Raw genomic sequence first — 18523 nt, forward strand, 5'->3', positions numbered from 1 at the left:
GGCTGCACCATCTCAGTTTAGAAATGCTGTTGACTTGTGCATAATCAAAACGAGCGTGGGCACACACAATGTAATACAGACACACAAGCACCTATTTCTGACCAGTCACCAGTCCCAATCCCTCCCTAAAATCCAATCATCTTGTCGGAAACCTTAATTACATTGTAGAACACCAGTGCTCCAGCTGCTCCGAGCGACAGTGCAGCATGCTGTAGCAGCACTGATATGAGTAGTGTCTGTGCAGATATTACGTATCCAGTTCAATATATTGCAGCCGGGCGCCTGGCTCATCATTTAAACCAGTATGGACATACAGTAACGCAAATGCTGCTTTTGTTTTGCTGAGAGGTGGCTGATGTCTGACAACGGGCTTTAGGGAGAAGCACTCGGAGGTGTTGCTGCTTTTGCGAACTCACCTTTTGTGGCACCTTGCCGCACACTCAGAAAACAGGTTTTTTTTGGTTGCTTGAACACATATGCTTCTCACTTTATGTCTCTTCAAATTCCAAAGTGCAACACTGAAGTTGAGAGGCATAAATCAACAAACAACTAAGTTTATACAATGCAACTCAGATCATTGAAATCCTAAGAAAATCCTTTTGTAGAAGACAACTGGACTTCTCTCTCTTTTTTTTTTAAGGCATTTTCACCTCTCATGTAAGAGGCTCCGCCAGCGCTAACTGGCTGACGGAAAGTCCCAGGTATATACTACATACAGCCCTACACCACATGGCTAATGGCCCATTAATGACCCAAGACTCACATTTAAAAAAGCACTTAAAACCTGTGGCTATTCCAACTGGGCCTCCATTAAGTCAGCGAAAAGATCCAGAAAAAAAGAGCACAACATCAAATAGAGAAGAAAAGATGATCCTCCAAACCACATCCCAGCGCTCACAGACTCAGCAACGCCGTCAGACAAAAACTGGTTCACTCAAAGCATCAACAACCCAGACACAAGCTGAGCAAGAAGTGGGGATTGCACAGACCTATATATGTATGAGGGAAATTAAACAACTGCCCCACAAGTGCAGGACTCAACACAAAACAGTCAGCTCCTGAGGACAAGACTCAGCAGTTCTCCTGCCTACATAGGATGAAGGACACTCCTTTGCAGCAAAGTTCACATTCTGGACAGAGAAGACGGATGATCTAAGAGGAGTGAAGGAAGACATCTTTGTTCAAATGGAACAGCCAACTTTAAACGGACAAGGGGGTCTACAATACCATTTACCAGGTACTTATAATGCAGTCTTGACATCTTTCCTCAGTTTTCCCATCATTGCCATGGGATTTGGAGGTGACAATACAGACAGCTGGGACTCCCAATCAGTCTGCGAGAACTACAAAAGTCTTCTACACAAGCTCTCTGGATTAGGCTTATGAAAGTAAACAAGAGAACGGAACAACCTCAAAATGAAAGGACCTTTCAATGCCTGTTTTTCTTTCCTGTATGATTCTCTGTAGTTCACAGTCAGATTTGAGTTTTTTTTAAAAGCCAACTGACCTGTTGTGAATTGTCCCTTCATCTTCTGGAACACAGGGTCCTGGGCTGTGGCCTGTGCCCGGCGGGCCAGCGACTCTGAGGCAGCACTGGAGAACATGGTGGAAACATTGGAGACGTTCTCCAAGCCAACACCAAAGGTGCTAACCAGCTTCTTGACAAAGTTGAGTGTGTGCGGTGTGATCTTGGCGTCGGACACTGCACCGCTCTTCTCAAAGGCCACTGAGTAGCATTTAGCCAGGCCCTGCTGGAGCTGCCTCAAGACCTGCAGAGAGAGGAAGGAAGAGAAAACAGAAATGCTGGGATTATATTCAAGTTACTTAGAGATGCCCAAATCTCTCTCTTTTTTTTTTTTTCTTTTTCAATCTGAGTCATTTCATTTTAGGGTATCTGTGGAATCTTATCTCTGTCAAATTGGCATACTTCCCCTCAATACTCTTGATAAACATAAATCTTACTAACAGACACACACATTTCTTAAGGATGCAGCATTGTGAAGGGAGAGAGGGAAGGTGATGACGGTGTAGCATACCTTTGCCCCTGCTTGCCCAGTGGAATGAGGCATAGAGCCTGCAGCTGCTGCTGAGTGCCCCAAATCATCACAGGTAATCACAGAGATGCACACGCACACACACACCAACAAACTTCCAGCCCTAAATCCCTTGACCCATCCTACACGCTCACCGCACCCATCCATCACTTGTCTCAGTCTTCTCTCCAACTCCTGCCTCTCACTCTCCCAGACTTCGCATAGACACAGATCAGCTACTGTGTATAGACGGTGCACTGCACGGCAAGGGCCTAACACAATTTGCAGCAGCAACAACTTCAGTTTGGACAATTGTGTCAAGCCAATCTTCTGGACAACCATCCACACTGTTAGCTAGGCGAAGAAAATGTTGCTGGCTAAATATGTGATTTAAGTCAATGTGGGCTTCAACAAAAGGGATTAGAGAACATTTTGGTGAACATATTACGAAACTAGGGGGGATCTGCCATCTGAGAATGTACACGGATCTCCCGGCGATTCCGTTGTGAATATATTCCGCTATCATGGTAGCAAGATCTGTCAGCTGTCTCTCCCCCCTTTACCAACTAAAATACCACATATGCACAAGATGTTCACTCCATCTTGCTTCCATATATCAGAACTCTCACCAGCTGTATTACTTTCTCACCATCTGATCCACTGAAAACACACATGTAGCAGCAAATTCCGACATACACAAAACCAGCACCTCTGTTCTCACCTCTTCGTGCCAGTTCTCTCTGAACCACACCATCTGGTCCACGATGCCCTCCAGGGAGGAGAGCAGGGTGGGGTGTAGCTCCCGCTGCATGTGCATGATCCGACTGCAGCGCCACATCGGGGCAGTGGCTCGGATGGGTCCCGGGTCGGAGGCCCCGGAGTGAGGCTGGGCCCCCACCGAGCTGGGCTGCTGCTGACCAGATGCATCTGGGGGAGAACAGTGGGAAAAAAAGGAGGGAAGGATGAGTGGTAGAAACGGAGACAAATTAGGGGGAAAACAAAACAACAAAAGGCAGAAAGGAAATTTGAATGTAATGTAATTGGAATTATAAAGTATGACGGAGTATTGGGGCCAAGTTAAGAAAAATATTTTTCCACAGACTTCGAGAATAAAGTCGTATTATTACGAGAATAAAGTTGAAATTTTACAAGAAAAAAAACTTGTAATACTACAAGAAAAAAGTTGGAACACTTAAACCAGTTGTTTTAGAAGAGGAAATCTATTCCCAAGAAAAAACCTTCGAAATGGATTCATTTTCTTGCAGGTTCTTTTCAAAGTCCTGATACTAATGATAATGTGGTGCTGATGAGCCAAAAGACAAAGTATCTCTTGGTTTGTGAGACCGATGCTGAAGTACAACTTCACGACTTTATTCTTGTAAAATTCTGACTTTTCTCTCATAATATTACGACTTTATTCTCGAAGTGTGTGGAAAAATATTTCTCTGAATGTGGCCCTAATGCTCCATCGTAATAAAACAAACACGAGGGGAAAAACAAAAGCAGCTGCAAATTTCACAGTGTCTCAAACATGTGCGACCCAGAATAACACTGGAACAAGCTGTATGTCACAGAGCATATTTCATACTTAACATTATCTTCACTTGTACTTTTAAATGTAATAAGTCAGCATGATGGCAGTAAGAAAAAGCTTTTACCGTTCAAAGTGTGATAAAGCGGCAACACACTACAGCCAGCCATGTTTACTTACCACTTTTGTAGCGCTCCCTCTGCTCGATCTTGAGAGTCAGGTAAAGGGTGCGGATTGGGAAGTAGACAGCCTGGGGGTACACTCGTCCCACCTAGCAGATAAAAGAGGGTCACAGATTACATTTCAAAGACTCCCCCTCAGGACCGCAAAGGAGAGAGAGAGAGAGAGAGAGAGAGAGAGAGAGAGAGAGAGAGAGAGGGGAGGCAGACAGAGGTGGAGAAGGAGGGAGGGAGAGAGAGAGATACTGTGTACATGTGTGTGCCAGAGTGAGAGAGAGATCATACTGATACAGCCAAAGACCTCTGCTGTAACAGAGGGAGTGTTTGAAGCTTTGAGTCAGGGGAGTTAGGGAAGTTAAAAACACGTCATGGCTGAATTACAAAACTGAATGTGACTGATGATGAAATTGCCTTCAAGACTTCAAGAAAAGTCACTGACAACACTGGAAGGCTTAATGGTTGAAGTCGGGACATAAGAGGTTTCAAGTTTTAAACACACAGCAAATTCACCTCAAACTTGGTGGAGTAGGATTCCTTTGATAAGTAATGCACCAGGTGAATGCAGCGTCTACCACTGGGTGGATATTTTATTTATGTCTCAGGTCACAGTTCAATGTGAAGGTATGATAACTTAGCTACATTTTCTGAAATCTAAAGTCTGAGTTCACTTAAGAAAAAAAATAAAAAATCTGCTACTAAACCATGACCCATGAAGTGAAAATCAAAGTTGGCACCGAACCACACTAGCAGACATTTCTCTTACCGTTTTAATTTTCTTCTGCTAATAATGGTATTATCTAAAGGGCTGTTTGTACAGATATCTTTAAAATGTCCCTACCAACACACTCCATTAGTGAACGCAAATTCACCGACTGTAGGTTCCTTTGATTCAACATTCATTAATTTCCCCTCGAAAACTCAAACAGCAATATGGAAAGTGTTTGTCCAGACACACACTGTTTAACGGCTTAAAGTGTTGAATGTGCAGTTAAATCTCTGACCAAATATCCAAACACTCCCCTCCCCGATTTCTGTGGCTACGATTCCAATTCCACACTTGTCATCACATGGCATTGGAATACATAAGAGGGCGACGCGGCAACAAGTCGCACACAGACGCTGTAACGGAATCACACTCCACACTGATGTATTTGTGCGTGTCACACATCACTGTGACTGCACAAAGAGAGCGCCTCAAGGTAGAACACGAGCTGTGACAAAGCTGCCTAAAATCTCACAGAGGCAAGAATAGAGACATGCCATTATTTAAAAACTATAAGGTAAAACAAGCCTGGTCAAAGCTTTTGTTTTTTAAAAGCTGAAAAATATGGGTGACCTAGAGGTTTGTTTATAGTATGTGTGATGGACTGGCCACTTGTGCTCCGTGGTATAGCCTGCTGAAATACACTACATTTAAACAAATAATAACCAGGTTATGGAAAAAAGAAAACAACGGATTTTTCCCGGAAATTGTTAAGGGGTCTGGGCAGGGGGGGAAGTGGAGTTTTGAGCCTGGCTTGAGGCCTACCGGACCAAACCACGAGGTGCTTTTAGGTCTCAGAGCACAATTTTATAAGCTGCAATTACATAGCTACTTGATCCCTTCAAGACCCGCTATGTGCCTGCAGGGCAGAGAAGGGATACCTGCACATCTCAACACCAAAACTGAGCTCAATGTGATTAAAGGTGGGATGGGATGGATGGTGTTGGAGAGGGATACAGGAGGGAGACAGAGGAAGAAAGGGAAGAAGCTTTTTTTTCTCCACACTTTAGCCTGAAGCTAAATGGATTTTGGAAACTGTAAGCTTTCTCTGGTTTGATCCACATTCCTTAGACATCTAGCTCAAGAATTCAGAGGGGTTCTCAAAATTGGCCACATCAAGATTACACAAAACCTAGCGCAGGTTTAGAATGGATTGGCCCATGGCTAACTCCAGCATACTGTAGTTCTCCTTAGACTATGCAGACAACTAAAAGAGCTGTTCCAGATCTGGGCAGGTCTCAAATTCTTCAAGAGACTCAGCCCCCTAAAGGCATGTAACTCACAACTCTACATCATCAGTCAGGCAGCAGTGGTGTGCTATAAAGACAGCACTAAGGCAGGGGAGAGACAGGATTAACTAACTGCTGAAAGACTGCTTCTGTTCTAGGTCTAAGCCCATGCAGCCTGGATGAAATACAAAAGGGAGGAATGACAACGATTACTAAACTGAACTACATCTGGGAAGACACTTTCCATTTTCTTCAATGGTGATCTAAGCACATTCAGTCGCCATCAATGGCTTTAACTGCTCTTTTGTGACCAAGTACATCCATCCAAATGATGCCTTCAGTATAAAAAGACACAAGAAAAAAATCTAAATGAGTAACTGTCAAGTAGACACATGCATTGTGTACACATCTGGACTCTGTAAATATTCAGCAACCAGTAACTGTTGTATAGATTTCTAAAATTCCCAAATTTTATGCATTCTATATTCAGTAAATGTGCAATTTTAATGATTCTCTTTTTCTCGATGCTTAAAACAGAGAAAAGAGAGACTTAAAATGAAAAATACACTATGAAGACGAGAAGTGAGGAGAAGTCAGGAGTAAGTGGAAGAGGGAGTTCTAAGTGGCAGCTAACAGCTGCATTAAAGATGAAAGAGGAAGGAAGGCAGAGAGGAAGAGGAGGAACCAGAGATCACCACGCTAATGGGAAGATAAGAAATGTCATATTTTGGCGAAGCTGAGGTGGGCTGAGGGGAAGAGGGTGCACGGCAGACAAGGCAGATGCAATGAGGGAGGGTGGGAGTGTGTGTGGGAAGGGGTGCTGAGATTCTCTGCTAACTTCTGATTCATCTTCCCGCCTGCCCCCAGGCGCTCTTCTCCTCACCTTCATCAATATTTCAACATACGTTTTTTTAAACATCCCGCCGCCGCAGAGAAACTCTAAATAATTCAGGCCAGAGAGAAAGATAAAGAATGCCATGCATTAAAATGTGTTTTTTTTCTTTACATAAAAAAGGCAGTGAAGAAAAGGGTGTCAACCTTTTACCCTTCAGTCATTTACAGGACGACACGGCAGACCAAAGGAAAGGTCTGGATCTTCATAGAATGAAAATCTATGCGGTCACCCACTGACAGCCAGTCTAAAGCATCCAAAGGGCAAGGACTTGTTTAAATGACTCAACTGTAACTAGAGCTAACAACTTTGAACCTTATAAGAGCTACGTGTCGCCTTCTAATGTTCTCCAGAAAGATAAAAAAAAAAAAACATCAAAAAATAACTGCAAATGATACCGCATGAGTCTCCTGCTGCGCTCATTTTTAACAGCTAACTTGCATTTAGACGTCCTCTTAATGGGCCAACCAGCCAACCATCAGTGAGATGTTTCCTCTTTATCAGCATGCTAACAAGTAGAAAGATTTCACTTCTTTTGGTTTCTCTTTTCCAGATACTACTACCTCTATCTTATACACTACCAACTTATATTTTAAGACCTTGCTTCTTCACTTTCTTCTCTTTATCCTCTTCCACACTTCCTCTCATATCCTCTATACAATACTCCTGCTCTGCTGAGAGAATGGCTGTTTGTTATAGCAGACTACTCTTTGAAGATCACCCTCTTCAAATTGTGCGGAAATAATACTCCATTAAGCAAAGCAAATTAGTCCTCGGTTTAATTACTAGCTCCGTTCCCGCAGTGCGGATGCGTGCAATATTAACTTTATAATCATTTCTTGAACAAATAATTTAAAAACCAATTCACAAGAGACTGGTGAAAGCCAATAAATTGCTGTAAAAAGGGACAGTGAAAAAATCGGAATGCTTAATTTGGTAAATAGAAAGCAGGGGAGAGACCACTTTGGCGTGAATGCAGTTAATTTATCTTGATTAGAAAGATGTGCGTAAGGACTGACGCTAACACAGCAGCCAGATGTGCTGCCCCAGATGGATGAAGGAAGCCAAGGAAAAAATATGATTGATGGGTGCAGCAGACATCCAGGCATGACACTGAAGATGATGTTAAAGGTGGAGTATGCATTTCTAATCCAACACACTTGTTGTCAAATTCAGCAAAGATCTCCTTACAGTCTGTGTGCACGCCAAGAAAAAATAAATAAAAAATCCAGTTTTCTGACACATCCTTGGCATGTGCATGCTGGTGCACAGAACAGGGAGAAAGGGAGGGGAGACGGGGGCAAAGGAGGCAGTAGAGGGATGGTAAAACAAGCTAGATAAAAATCTTTCTCCAGAATCACAGCCTCCGCTTTGAGATTATCTGACAAAGCTGTTTGGCAGATGTTTTCATTCGTATGAAGTTAATAGCAAACCACAGAGATTCCCCTTAGGTAGGTATTGTAAAGTCCTCACCTGGCTGATTAGGTTAAGTAGAGGTTTGCCTTCTGACCCAACCAGGCAGGTCAAGAGCTGGGGTATCCATGCCAACCACTGGATGGGCGGGACTCCAATACAGTACTTGTCCACAGCATCCGCCAGAGTGTTCTTGTCATCAAAGCTGAGCAGCCACAGCACCTGCGGATGAAAAACAACAAACGTATGAAGAGAGGGAAGAGGTTGAAGAAAGGTGAAGAGGCGAATAAGATCAGAACAACAAATTTAAAGGATCGTTTATGTTTTTCTGCCAAGGCAGTCATATTAAGACACTCCATATATTTTACCATAATGTAGCTACTGTAAGACACCAAGTAGCAAGGGGTAAGGTCTCTATCATTAATCAGACCGTTGCTGCCTCCCTGGCTCTGTTCACAGCAGGAGGCGGGTTGCAGAGCAAAATACGAGTACATCTTGGCAATGCTTGCTATGATCAAAGCCGAGCCAATGCGGAGGTGATCTCTCCTCCCCTGGTGTGTCTGTGTGTGCATCTACATTATGATGAAGACATTAACCCCACTCAACCCCCCAGGCTCTCTTTAGCAAGCCAACCCGAGTACACAGATTGTGTATAATTACTGATAATGACTGGTCATCTCACTTCATCCATCAGGACTAAGCACTGCCAACCCAGTTTGGCAGCACAATACTTGGGGGTGGGTCACCAGAAAAACATCTAATATGGATGTGAAGCTGGTAAAAGCCTTTATTAAAACTGATGATAGTAATGCCCGATGCTAACACCAGACAAGCCGAGACCATATATTATTTATGCAGTCTGACACACAGAGGCATCAGGTTTCTGAGCTAACCTCGAGAGGGGCCACACTGAATGAGTTGTGTATGTACAAAAATGGGATGGTTGTTAGTAAGGAATCCATCTCTTTATCTCTCACACAGGGCGTACTAAGCTGGTAAGTGTGGTAGGGTTGGTATGGCTGTTACAGAAAGGTCGGCCCATGTAGAGGGTCGTGAGATTGGAGTGTCTTGGGAGGCCATTAGCCTGTTAACCCCCAGTGCCAAAGGATGGCCTTCACTCCACCATCGATCTACTGTGGGAACCCATCCACACTGTCTACCGCTAGACTGTAATCGATCAAATTACTACTCTCTGCTTGTAACCGTAGCAGAGTCTGAGAGGGGGAAAAAAGGATGCCTTTCCTCTCATCAGGACCAGTAATGTATGGGCTGGATGAGGTCAGGAAACCAGGGAATTAGAAGTGACCCTCTCTGCAAAAACGCCCGATTGAGGCTATTGGTCTTCTAGAAATGTGCGATACGGTCAAGAAGGTTGCTGGTTTTAAAACAAACAAAACATTTTCACTCGTGACTAACAATGGAGAACAAAAAAAGACAGCTTTTCACAAGGAATCTTCACATTTTCCCCATCGCACTTGAACCTGCATGTTCGCACAAATCATCCAGTTCTGTTATCTCACCTTTGCTAGGTACTTGCGGGACTTGCTCTCATTTTGGTGGCGGCAGGCGTGCAGGTAGCAAGTAATGGCAGAGACTCCCAGGTGGAGCTGGCGGTCTTTGACAAAGATGTTCTCCAGGTAGTCGCCCCACATGGCCCAAGCTTTCACCAGGACGTCATGCATCTGTACCGCTGCTGAAAAGGCCTTGTTGGCCTCCTCTGACCTAGAACAGAAAAAATGAGTCAAAAGTGTTACACAGTAAGGCAAGACTACGTGTAAAACATGTGTCAAGGGCAGGTTAGCTCAGGAAAGTAGCTGGGGGAGAGAAAAGGAAATAGGATTAACTGAAAGGGAAATCAGGAGGGGGGAAAAAAAGAAGAGATACAAAACGGAAAAACACTGAAAACAGGAGGGAGGGCTACAAAGAGATGGATGCAACACCTGTTTGTAGACAGGATGAAGGGCAACGGAACAAAAGAAAAGAAGAAAGACGGAGCGTGCAAGAAACAGATTATGATGATCATATCGTAAATTATGTACTACACATCAATAAGCACCATTGTAATGTTCAAGGCCTTTCCCCTCGGCGTTATTGAGTAAGCGTTTAAACCAGCATGAATTAAAGTCACCAAGGTTTCACTTAGTTATAATGCAATAGGAGTTGAACCCCCACCCTGCCAGAGTGAGCAGATAAGTTCATTTAATACTGGATGACATATGAGTCATTTTATACTAACTCATCTAGATTTCCCATTTCACATCAATAACAAATAAGCAAGTTTCGTTTTTCGTATTTTTACTGGCTGTTATGTTAGATCGAGCAGCTCCTTTTTATAAGTCGATATTTGTACAATATTGACTTTAAGGTATTCTACCTGTGAAACCATTTGAGCTGGTTTTTCAAGGGGTTCAGAAAATGTGCATGTTGCAGCTTGTAATGACTTAATTTACTGTGTCATCATCTTGTTTTATGTGTCTGGACAACATATACATCTTAGCTCATTAGCTAAATGCACATTATTGTGCAGCTTCAAGCTTCACTGAACTAGTTTAGTTAAGACTTTGTACATTCTTTTCATTTGCACATTGTCATGTATATTCTTGTAAACTTTGTTGGCTTATTCTTTCTACACCATATTTTCTATTTTTCTAAATCTTATTTTGTTTGACTTTATTTTTACCTTATGTTTTATACCCTACCCTAATATTCTGTGTTGTCTTTTTGCTTTTGTTTACCTCTTTGTTGAATATTCATGCTGCTGTAACAACTGAATTTCCCTCTGGGGATTAATAAAGTCAGTCTAATTTCTGAAATCATCAACATGTAGCATTAAAAAAAAAGGCAACAACACAGCAAGTGCTTTAATTATTTTAAGTGTCAAACTATATGTGGGATTTTCTTGGGTGCTCAGTACAAACATCAGCATAATCCAGTTAACCCTTTTGACACTATAGCCCGCTACACCGGGCTGGCATTACGACTCCCGTTCAACACTGCAGACCGCTATATCGTTCTCAGGCTGTCACCCTGTCAACACTGCAGCCCGGTGACTTTCTGTTACATTCATTTTGTTTGTCTATCAGTGGAAATCCCCATATGTGAACAAGCGATTCAGTCATGAAATAAATCATCAGAAAACTACCTTGTTCCCCAAATGTTTATAAGCAATTAAAACTAAGACTAATTACAAGACTTTGGCTGATGTCTTAGTATATAACAACTGATAATTAATTGCATATATCCCCGGTAATTATGACGTTTACCTTTACCTTTTCTTTTTCACACCTGTATTTCACCTGCATGTATACGACAAGAGTAAACTTGCATATATATTTAACCGTCAACTTGCCTACTTTTGACTGATACCTGATATGTAATGATATGAAGTCCACTTAAGAATATATGAGTGGTTAATCAAAACCACATTTGATCATGAATTTCAAGCCAAAGATACTTAGTGTTGAAGTGTATAAGGAATACTAATTTACTTAGTGTTGAAAGGGTTAAAAATAAGAAATCGAAGTGGCGTAGAACACACATAAAAATAAAATCCCCCAAACGATGAAACTTCAAAAATTCATAGCGAAGAAAGTACTTGGAGTAGCACTTTAGGTGTTTGCAAGGTCTCAGGAACATCATAGAAGCAGTAATGTTTTTCAAAAAAAATCAATGACATGAACTGGGAGGTCCAGATGAGATGGTATGGAATGACTAATATAAGCTCTTTTAATTTTATCAGAAATATCAGTCCAGAACTGCAGCACGATAAAAACCTGGCTATATTTATGGATAAACAAACACAAAGAGCATTAAAAGCATTGCTACAGTTTAAATGAATGTGTGCTAATAAACGTGAGAATCCGTCAGAGCTTTAACCCCCCAGCAACCCCCAGCAAACCTGGCAGTCACACTCACGCACACACACACGTATTCGATTTAGAAACTGTTAAATAGCAGGCGAAGAAATAGACAGGTGAAATCTGGCAGGAGACCCAAGTTTTGACTGCACCATTTATGCTGACAGGGAAATATATTCTGAATCATCAGCTATTTTCACCACGCCAAGCGGCTTCTAACCACTCGTTGGCACGCAGTCTGAATAATTTTTACACACCTTTCAGCCTCTGATTAATAAATAAGATGCAAGAGGCACCCTAAGACGCACTACCCTGCAGTCAAAACAAGGAGACAGGCCTGTCAATGAAAAACTCTTACTGAGCTGCAGTTGGTAAATGGACCACCATTTTAGGACTGCTTCCAAACTACTCTCCCACTTACTTACAGTGAAATGTCTCCCAAGCCAATCAATTAAAATGTGTTATTATAAAAGGCATTTTGGCATGTGATTAAAAAATGGGAGCTTGATTGCTATGGGAGTCAGAGCCAAAGACCCTCCAGTAATACTTAATGGGGTTTCCTCAGTCACTTTGCGAGTGTTAAAGTACATTAACAGTTTCTACTACCCGGCTCAACAGGAGCACAGGCACCCAACAGGCTGTCAAATTTCTGACACCCGTTTAATTGAATGATCCCAAAAATCCTTAGCACATGTGGCTGCACATGCACACACACACACCAATCTCTGAACCCCAAACCCCCACTCCACTGTTAATTCTCCCCGGTGTAGGGGAAACTTAATGATTGTAATAAACCCTGCTGAGGTGGAGGCAAGTTCTGCTGATCCCAGAGATTCCTGCAAATTGCCTTGAGTTAATTATTGAGCTGCATATACATTTAATAAGCCTTCCTCAATTTGTCTTTCACCCCTCAGGACGCCATGTCACGTCATAGATGATGGGCGGAGAGGGGGAGCTTGAAGGGGAAGAGGTGTTTAAGAGCGTGGCTCAGGGTATGCAAGGCTTGGCAAAGCGTGGAAACAGCAGGCATACGCTCCACAGGCAAACCCTGCAGCTCAAAACAAATTACTGACACTGTCACAACCTGAAGACACACATCACATGGAAGCCGCGTCACATGGTTTAGCAAGTAACACAACCTTAGAGGTGCGTTAACTCGAGGCGAGAGGTAAACATGACTGCTGTGTATTGGCAGAATGGAACACCCACACAGAGCTAAGGGACCACTGACAGGTTTCAGAACAATGTGATGATGAATAAAGGGAAGGCAGTGATGGAAAGATATATTTAGATGCTGAAGCGATGCAGAAAGGTGCAAAAGGTGAAAATAGCAAATGCAAAGCTGGATACAAAGGGACAATGCAAGTGCAAAGCTGGAAAGATTGTCGAAGACAGAACAGTCGCTGAACATACTTGTTGATTTGAGCCAAGAACATTCCCTTCAGAGCGTAGAACTCAGCCGTCATCTCCTTGGTGAAGTACTTCAGGTTGGTCGACTCTATCACCTCCAAGCCCTAACAAATAGAGATGAGGACGACAGAAGTTTATCTTAAAAACAAAAGTGCAGGAGGGGTGAATCGAGAGGAACATGCCACGGTATTTTGTTTAAGACAGGACCGTAATCACAGGTGAAAAACAAACAAACTGCTCACTGTTCATTACGAAGTAAGAAAAGAGGTGTTAAGGGAACTAAACTTCCATTATGGTGAGCCTCTGATTAGGTGTCCCCTATGTACTGCTGTGACAAACGATGTGTAGCAGGAGAAAGAGACAGAGAGAACCAGAGATGAGATAGAAGAGAGAAAGAGAGCGAGAGAAGAGTGTCTACTGGCACTTTTAATGACTTGTGGTGTGTTGAACTGCTTCTATTAATCAGAGCACTCCATGGGCTTCAGAGCAAGCTCCTGAGTTACACTCTCTTATAAGTCTCACCGCTATAACTTGTCACCTAGAGCCACCCCAAACACTTCTTGCTCTTACTACTTTTCCCCACACAAAGTACCCTTAACTATGCCTGCAGCCACAGCTGACAGAAATCAACCCAAGTACCTGAATCACACGAAGCGCATATAATGTGTTTATATAAAAAGGTAGACCAAGAGACATGTGCACATAAAAGAACAAATATAGTCGTGACTTGATAATCTGACACTAAATGTAAAACCTTATTTTATGTAGGACAGCAGGGCTGTTGGATTGTCAAGACGGAGGTCGAGATACAAGGAGGGCTTGATGCTTGAGGGGTCATTTGTGAATATTTATTGTTTTTTTTTATAGTTGTTATAATAAACTATCTCTGTATATGATATTGTTATGATTTATATGAAACAAAATAAAAGACTTGTCATGAACTACATGTACTGTATTGTTTCATATAAACAAATACTGTATATATAGAGTCATAGAATTGTTCAGGTCTCAAAACATGTCACATTGTTTAATACTTCAAACAACTTCAAAGCACCAAACCTATCCTTCCTGTGTTCTACACATGTACAGTTGTTTATTAACAAACTGAAGCAAACCAACTTAATTATTTGGGCAAACTCACTTAATGAGTAGGACTAATGTATTGTTAGAACACTACGCATCGCTGGATTTCACGCCTAACTGACCGGTGCGCTTGTGGATGGGCCCGTCGGTTGAGGTAAGTAAATCTGTTGGATTGTTCAGTCAGATAATACGCTGTTATCCTTATTTGTGACATAAAATGTCACGTTGGAGTCAGAATCCAAGGCTGTCGGTATGTTAGGCTATTTTCTAGCTTTTCCTAAAAACCTGTCAGATAGCAATGTTTTCAGATTGTTAAGGGTCGGACTGTCAAGCCACGACTGTACATTAAAAGATGCTACAGCTTGACATGTAGAATAACAGAGCTGGACATTTGGATCTTCCATCTCACCTGCATGCATTCGTTCTTGCCCATGACACCAGCTAGCTGGAGGTAACACTTGACCTGCTGTCTGATCTTCTGGAAGCAGTCAACAATGGGCACCGTGGGGATGGTGTGGATACGGCTCAGAATGTCCAGAGCCACATTCACTAAGCCCTGAGGAAACAGCAGCACAAGATTGTTACAGAAACTTAGATATTTCAAGAAACTTGAGAACGACATGTGCTAAACTTGATGCTGTTCCATTTATTCACACTTCTATAGATTTTTTTTGTTAATAAAAACCGGCTTAGAGCCTAAACCAGTACCTGTTTGCGAGCTATCTTTCCATACTGGATGATAGCAGACGCTGAGGCATGAACTCCCAGCATGGCATTGTTATTATTTGGGTCATGCTGCGTGTTCGTCTCGTACGCCGTCACTATGGCTGTGGACAGAGATAAAACAGTCATGAACATGGCATTACTCCTTATATAAGAGTTGACGAAGTAAGCAAAAAATAGGGGGAGCTTAGAGCAGTGTGAAAACTGGGGATCTTCTAGCACTCTGAAAGCTCTGCTGTCATAACGCAGGAGGGCACTGGGGACACTAAACGTATTGAACAGTAAATGAGCCATGGCGATGAATTTCATCAAGAAAATTCCATTTCACTTTAAGTTTGAAGGCTGTCATGTATAAATGAAGTGGATTTTATTGGCATGGTGCTGCAGAACCAGCGCTATCATTATTTCAGCGCCTCACAGTGAAAGTTAGAGCTCAAGTTGCTTGAGACATCACATTTTGCAGTGGCTGCCTCTCTGAATGGTTTCAAAGTCACCGCGGGAGAGAGCTGAGCACTGAGCAAGGTAAACATGTGTGTGTGTTTCAGAGTGTGTGTGTTATGTCCTGCAGTGAGAGAGAGAGTGCTTTGGTGAGCTGACATTTGGAAATGTACAGAGACCCTCAGGGGGTTCTGCACATCGTGGCCTTTTAAAGAAGACCCGTTCCTGGAACTAGTGGATACCAAAGCAGCAATCTGAGAGTGTGTCGGCATGAGTGTGGGATCCTGTAACACAACGGCTAAAAATATAGCGCGTTTCAATATAACTGGTGTCAAATTTAGAGGCAGTTCTGTCAAGAGTGTATGTCATACCTTGGTAGTGGTGTTGGCGCCACATGAATATGCTGCTCCAGTGGGACAGGTCATCAGAAACAATGGGCAGTCGATTCCTCCAGGTTTTCACGACAGTCTTCATGTCATGGAGGCTGGTGTTGCGGCCCAGGTTGGCTGGCTGAAGCCCTGCATTAATTTGGGCCGCTTCTTGCAGCTCAATGATCTGCTGGGCCGCCTGGGAATATATATGATAATTAAAAATCTGCTCTCATCTTTTCAAATATTTCATGATTATGCTGGCCATACTAACTTCACTCTCTGGTTCTAAGCTTAAAAATAAAACACTTTTTTTAAAATTTAAAATGCAACTTAGCCAATCCGAGGCAGCACACAAATGCAAAATGCTGCTTGCGGTGACTGTTTTGTATAGCAAAGCTCGCTCCACAGTCGGCATCAGTGATTTAGTCCAGACAGTACACCAGCTGAACTTAATCTTGTTAATATTTTGTCTACATATCTAAACAAATGTAAGCTGCGATCCAGATTTCCTGCATAGTTTGCTTTGCATTACACACATGGTGTCCATCTGCCGTCCACCACTGTTTGATGACTTTTTCTAAAGTTTAAGAAAGCTCATGTAAATTGTTTATTTTGTTTTCGTGTTCTGTTGATGCTCCAGAACCAAGCACATTTTTAAGCCTTGCTTGCTTTAGGGTGTTTTGACATGCAATTTGAAGTTTTCTGTTTTTTTTTTCAGTGCGCAGTGAGCCATTAATAAAGGTTTTGTGCATTTCTGCCTCATTGCTCTTCTGTCTTTGTTTTTTTTCTTCTGTTTGGTGTACAGCACAATGAAGCAGAACATATCTAAATGTTTAACTGAAAGTAATGAAATGAAAGATAAATGAGGAGGATCAGAAAAACAGTAAGAAGAATACATGGTTAAATGGCTAAAAAGTAAACGTGGATTGTTTGGAGATTTGGGGTTTAGATATTTATTAGAAAGATGGCACGGGAGATGAGTATCAGGACATAATGACAGGCAGCAAATCAAAGGAGAAAACAACAAAAACCGTCTTGGCACGGTGTTGGCCCGCAGATGCTGCCAGACCAACTTCAGTGCACCTTGGCACCGAGTCTCTGGAACTCTGCTGGTTGGATGAAGCCATCCTCTCAAAAGATATCCCCTCATTTGATGTTTCAATGACAGAGGTGGAGGAGAGCAACGTCTGACATTTTGGTCCCATAGGATTAAAACTAGCTTGATATCTGTGGCTGTGAAAGCCACAGCACATGATTCACATTGTTTTTATACTCATCAAACTATTCAGTGAGCCCTCCCGCCCTATGGGTTGGGTCATTGTCATCCTGGAAGAGACTGCCAACATCAGGAAATGTTTCATCAGTGGATAAAGGTGATTAATCAGAGTAACTTTGTATTGATCTGCAGTGATCCGTCCCTCTGAGGGGAACAAGTGGGCCCAAACCCTACCAGCTAAAATTGCCTCCCACAGCATTACAGAGCGACCGTATCCCCTCACTGTAGGGGTCAGAGGGTCGGGTATTACCCTTTAATCTGTCACCCGTCTGAAGATGGAAGGAATGAGAAGAAAGGTGGTGGCAAGAAAGTGACAGAATGTGAGGCATTAATGGAAAAAAGACCCTGTGAGACTACAAGATAAAAGCACGAAGAGCAAAAAGACATAAAGACAATGTAAAACGCAGCGACTGAAATAGCAAGAAAAAGAGGACTGCTACTTTTTGTGATAGATAAGAAGGGAAAAGACAATGCAGAAGCTCCCCTTCTCTGAACTGCTTGCTCAAGACTCATACTCTACAATCCCAGGTGCTGAAAGTCGCCACAAATGAGACAGATCAAAGTGACCAAATACATTCAGCTCAGTGTGCAGCTACACCTCACGCTTTCTAATACAGCTCGGAAGAAAAGCAATGATTTCTCAAAAACATGAATACACATCATGTTGTAAAACATTCTTATGTTATCAACCTTAACACAATTCCATTCACTAATTTCTCCTTTTCAAGCTAATTTTATTAAATAATTACAGGAAGAAACCTGTGAGTCATATAGCAAACATGCTACAGGAACCACGACACATAGGAGTTTTTGTGTTGGACACGTATCAGTGTTTTTTTTATGCCACCATAACAATTTTGCAGGGAAAATCATTGTCTTCCTACATTACTTCAATAGCTAATCTGCTCTGATGCAGCACGAGAAAAAAAAAGAAAAAAAAAAGACGACAAGTAGATGGGAAAATGTGAGAATGATAAGCGAGGGCTTCTATCTCATTCCGTGAAAAGAAGCCTCATTGATTGGCCCAAAGCAGCTTTGTGAACATATAATCAATCATTCCATTATAACTACTCATCAATCAATATTAATGCCAAGCCTCATAATCGATAGTGCGGGTGATAATCCATTGATCGTCAGTCACTGCTGAGAGCTGGGATTTGATGATAACTTGATTCAAATGGTATTTGAACCTCCTACTGTATTTGCAGAGTCTGGGCTTCTCGGTCTCCAAGGCTCATGGAGTCGTGAATTTGAGATATAGAGTTTGGAATGGAGATTTACAACAGGCCGCTTGGCTGGGTAGAGGAATAAATAGCTTGTTTTCC

The 18523-nt window shown here is 42.3% G+C and overlaps 1 protein-coding gene across 1 annotated transcript in view; it reads right to left on the minus strand.

Annotated features, from left to right (window-relative positions):
• Positions 1–18523, minus strand: part of trrap (transformation/transcription domain-associated protein) — a 90640-nt gene that overhangs the window by 14813 nt on the left and 57304 nt on the right. Inside the window, exons 58-66 of the mRNA XM_008292417.1 lie at positions 15923–16118; positions 15099–15217; positions 14800–14946; positions 13311–13411; positions 9561–9762; positions 8101–8262; positions 3745–3835; positions 2755–2960; positions 1508–1769 (exon numbers count right to left, since the gene is read on the minus strand). Of these exons, the coding sequence (XP_008290639.1) occupies positions 1508–1769; positions 2755–2960; positions 3745–3835; positions 8101–8262; positions 9561–9762; positions 13311–13411; positions 14800–14946; positions 15099–15217; positions 15923–16118 (1486 nt within the window). The remainder of the gene's footprint in view (positions 1–1507; positions 1770–2754; positions 2961–3744; positions 3836–8100; positions 8263–9560; positions 9763–13310; positions 13412–14799; positions 14947–15098; positions 15218–15922; positions 16119–18523) is intronic.

The sequence above is a fragment of the Stegastes partitus genome, unplaced genomic scaffold (assembly GCF_000690725.1).
Source record: "Stegastes partitus isolate 25-593 unplaced genomic scaffold, Stegastes_partitus-1.0.2 Scaffold809, whole genome shotgun sequence".
NCBI lineage: Eukaryota > Metazoa > Chordata > Actinopteri > Pomacentridae > Stegastes > Stegastes partitus.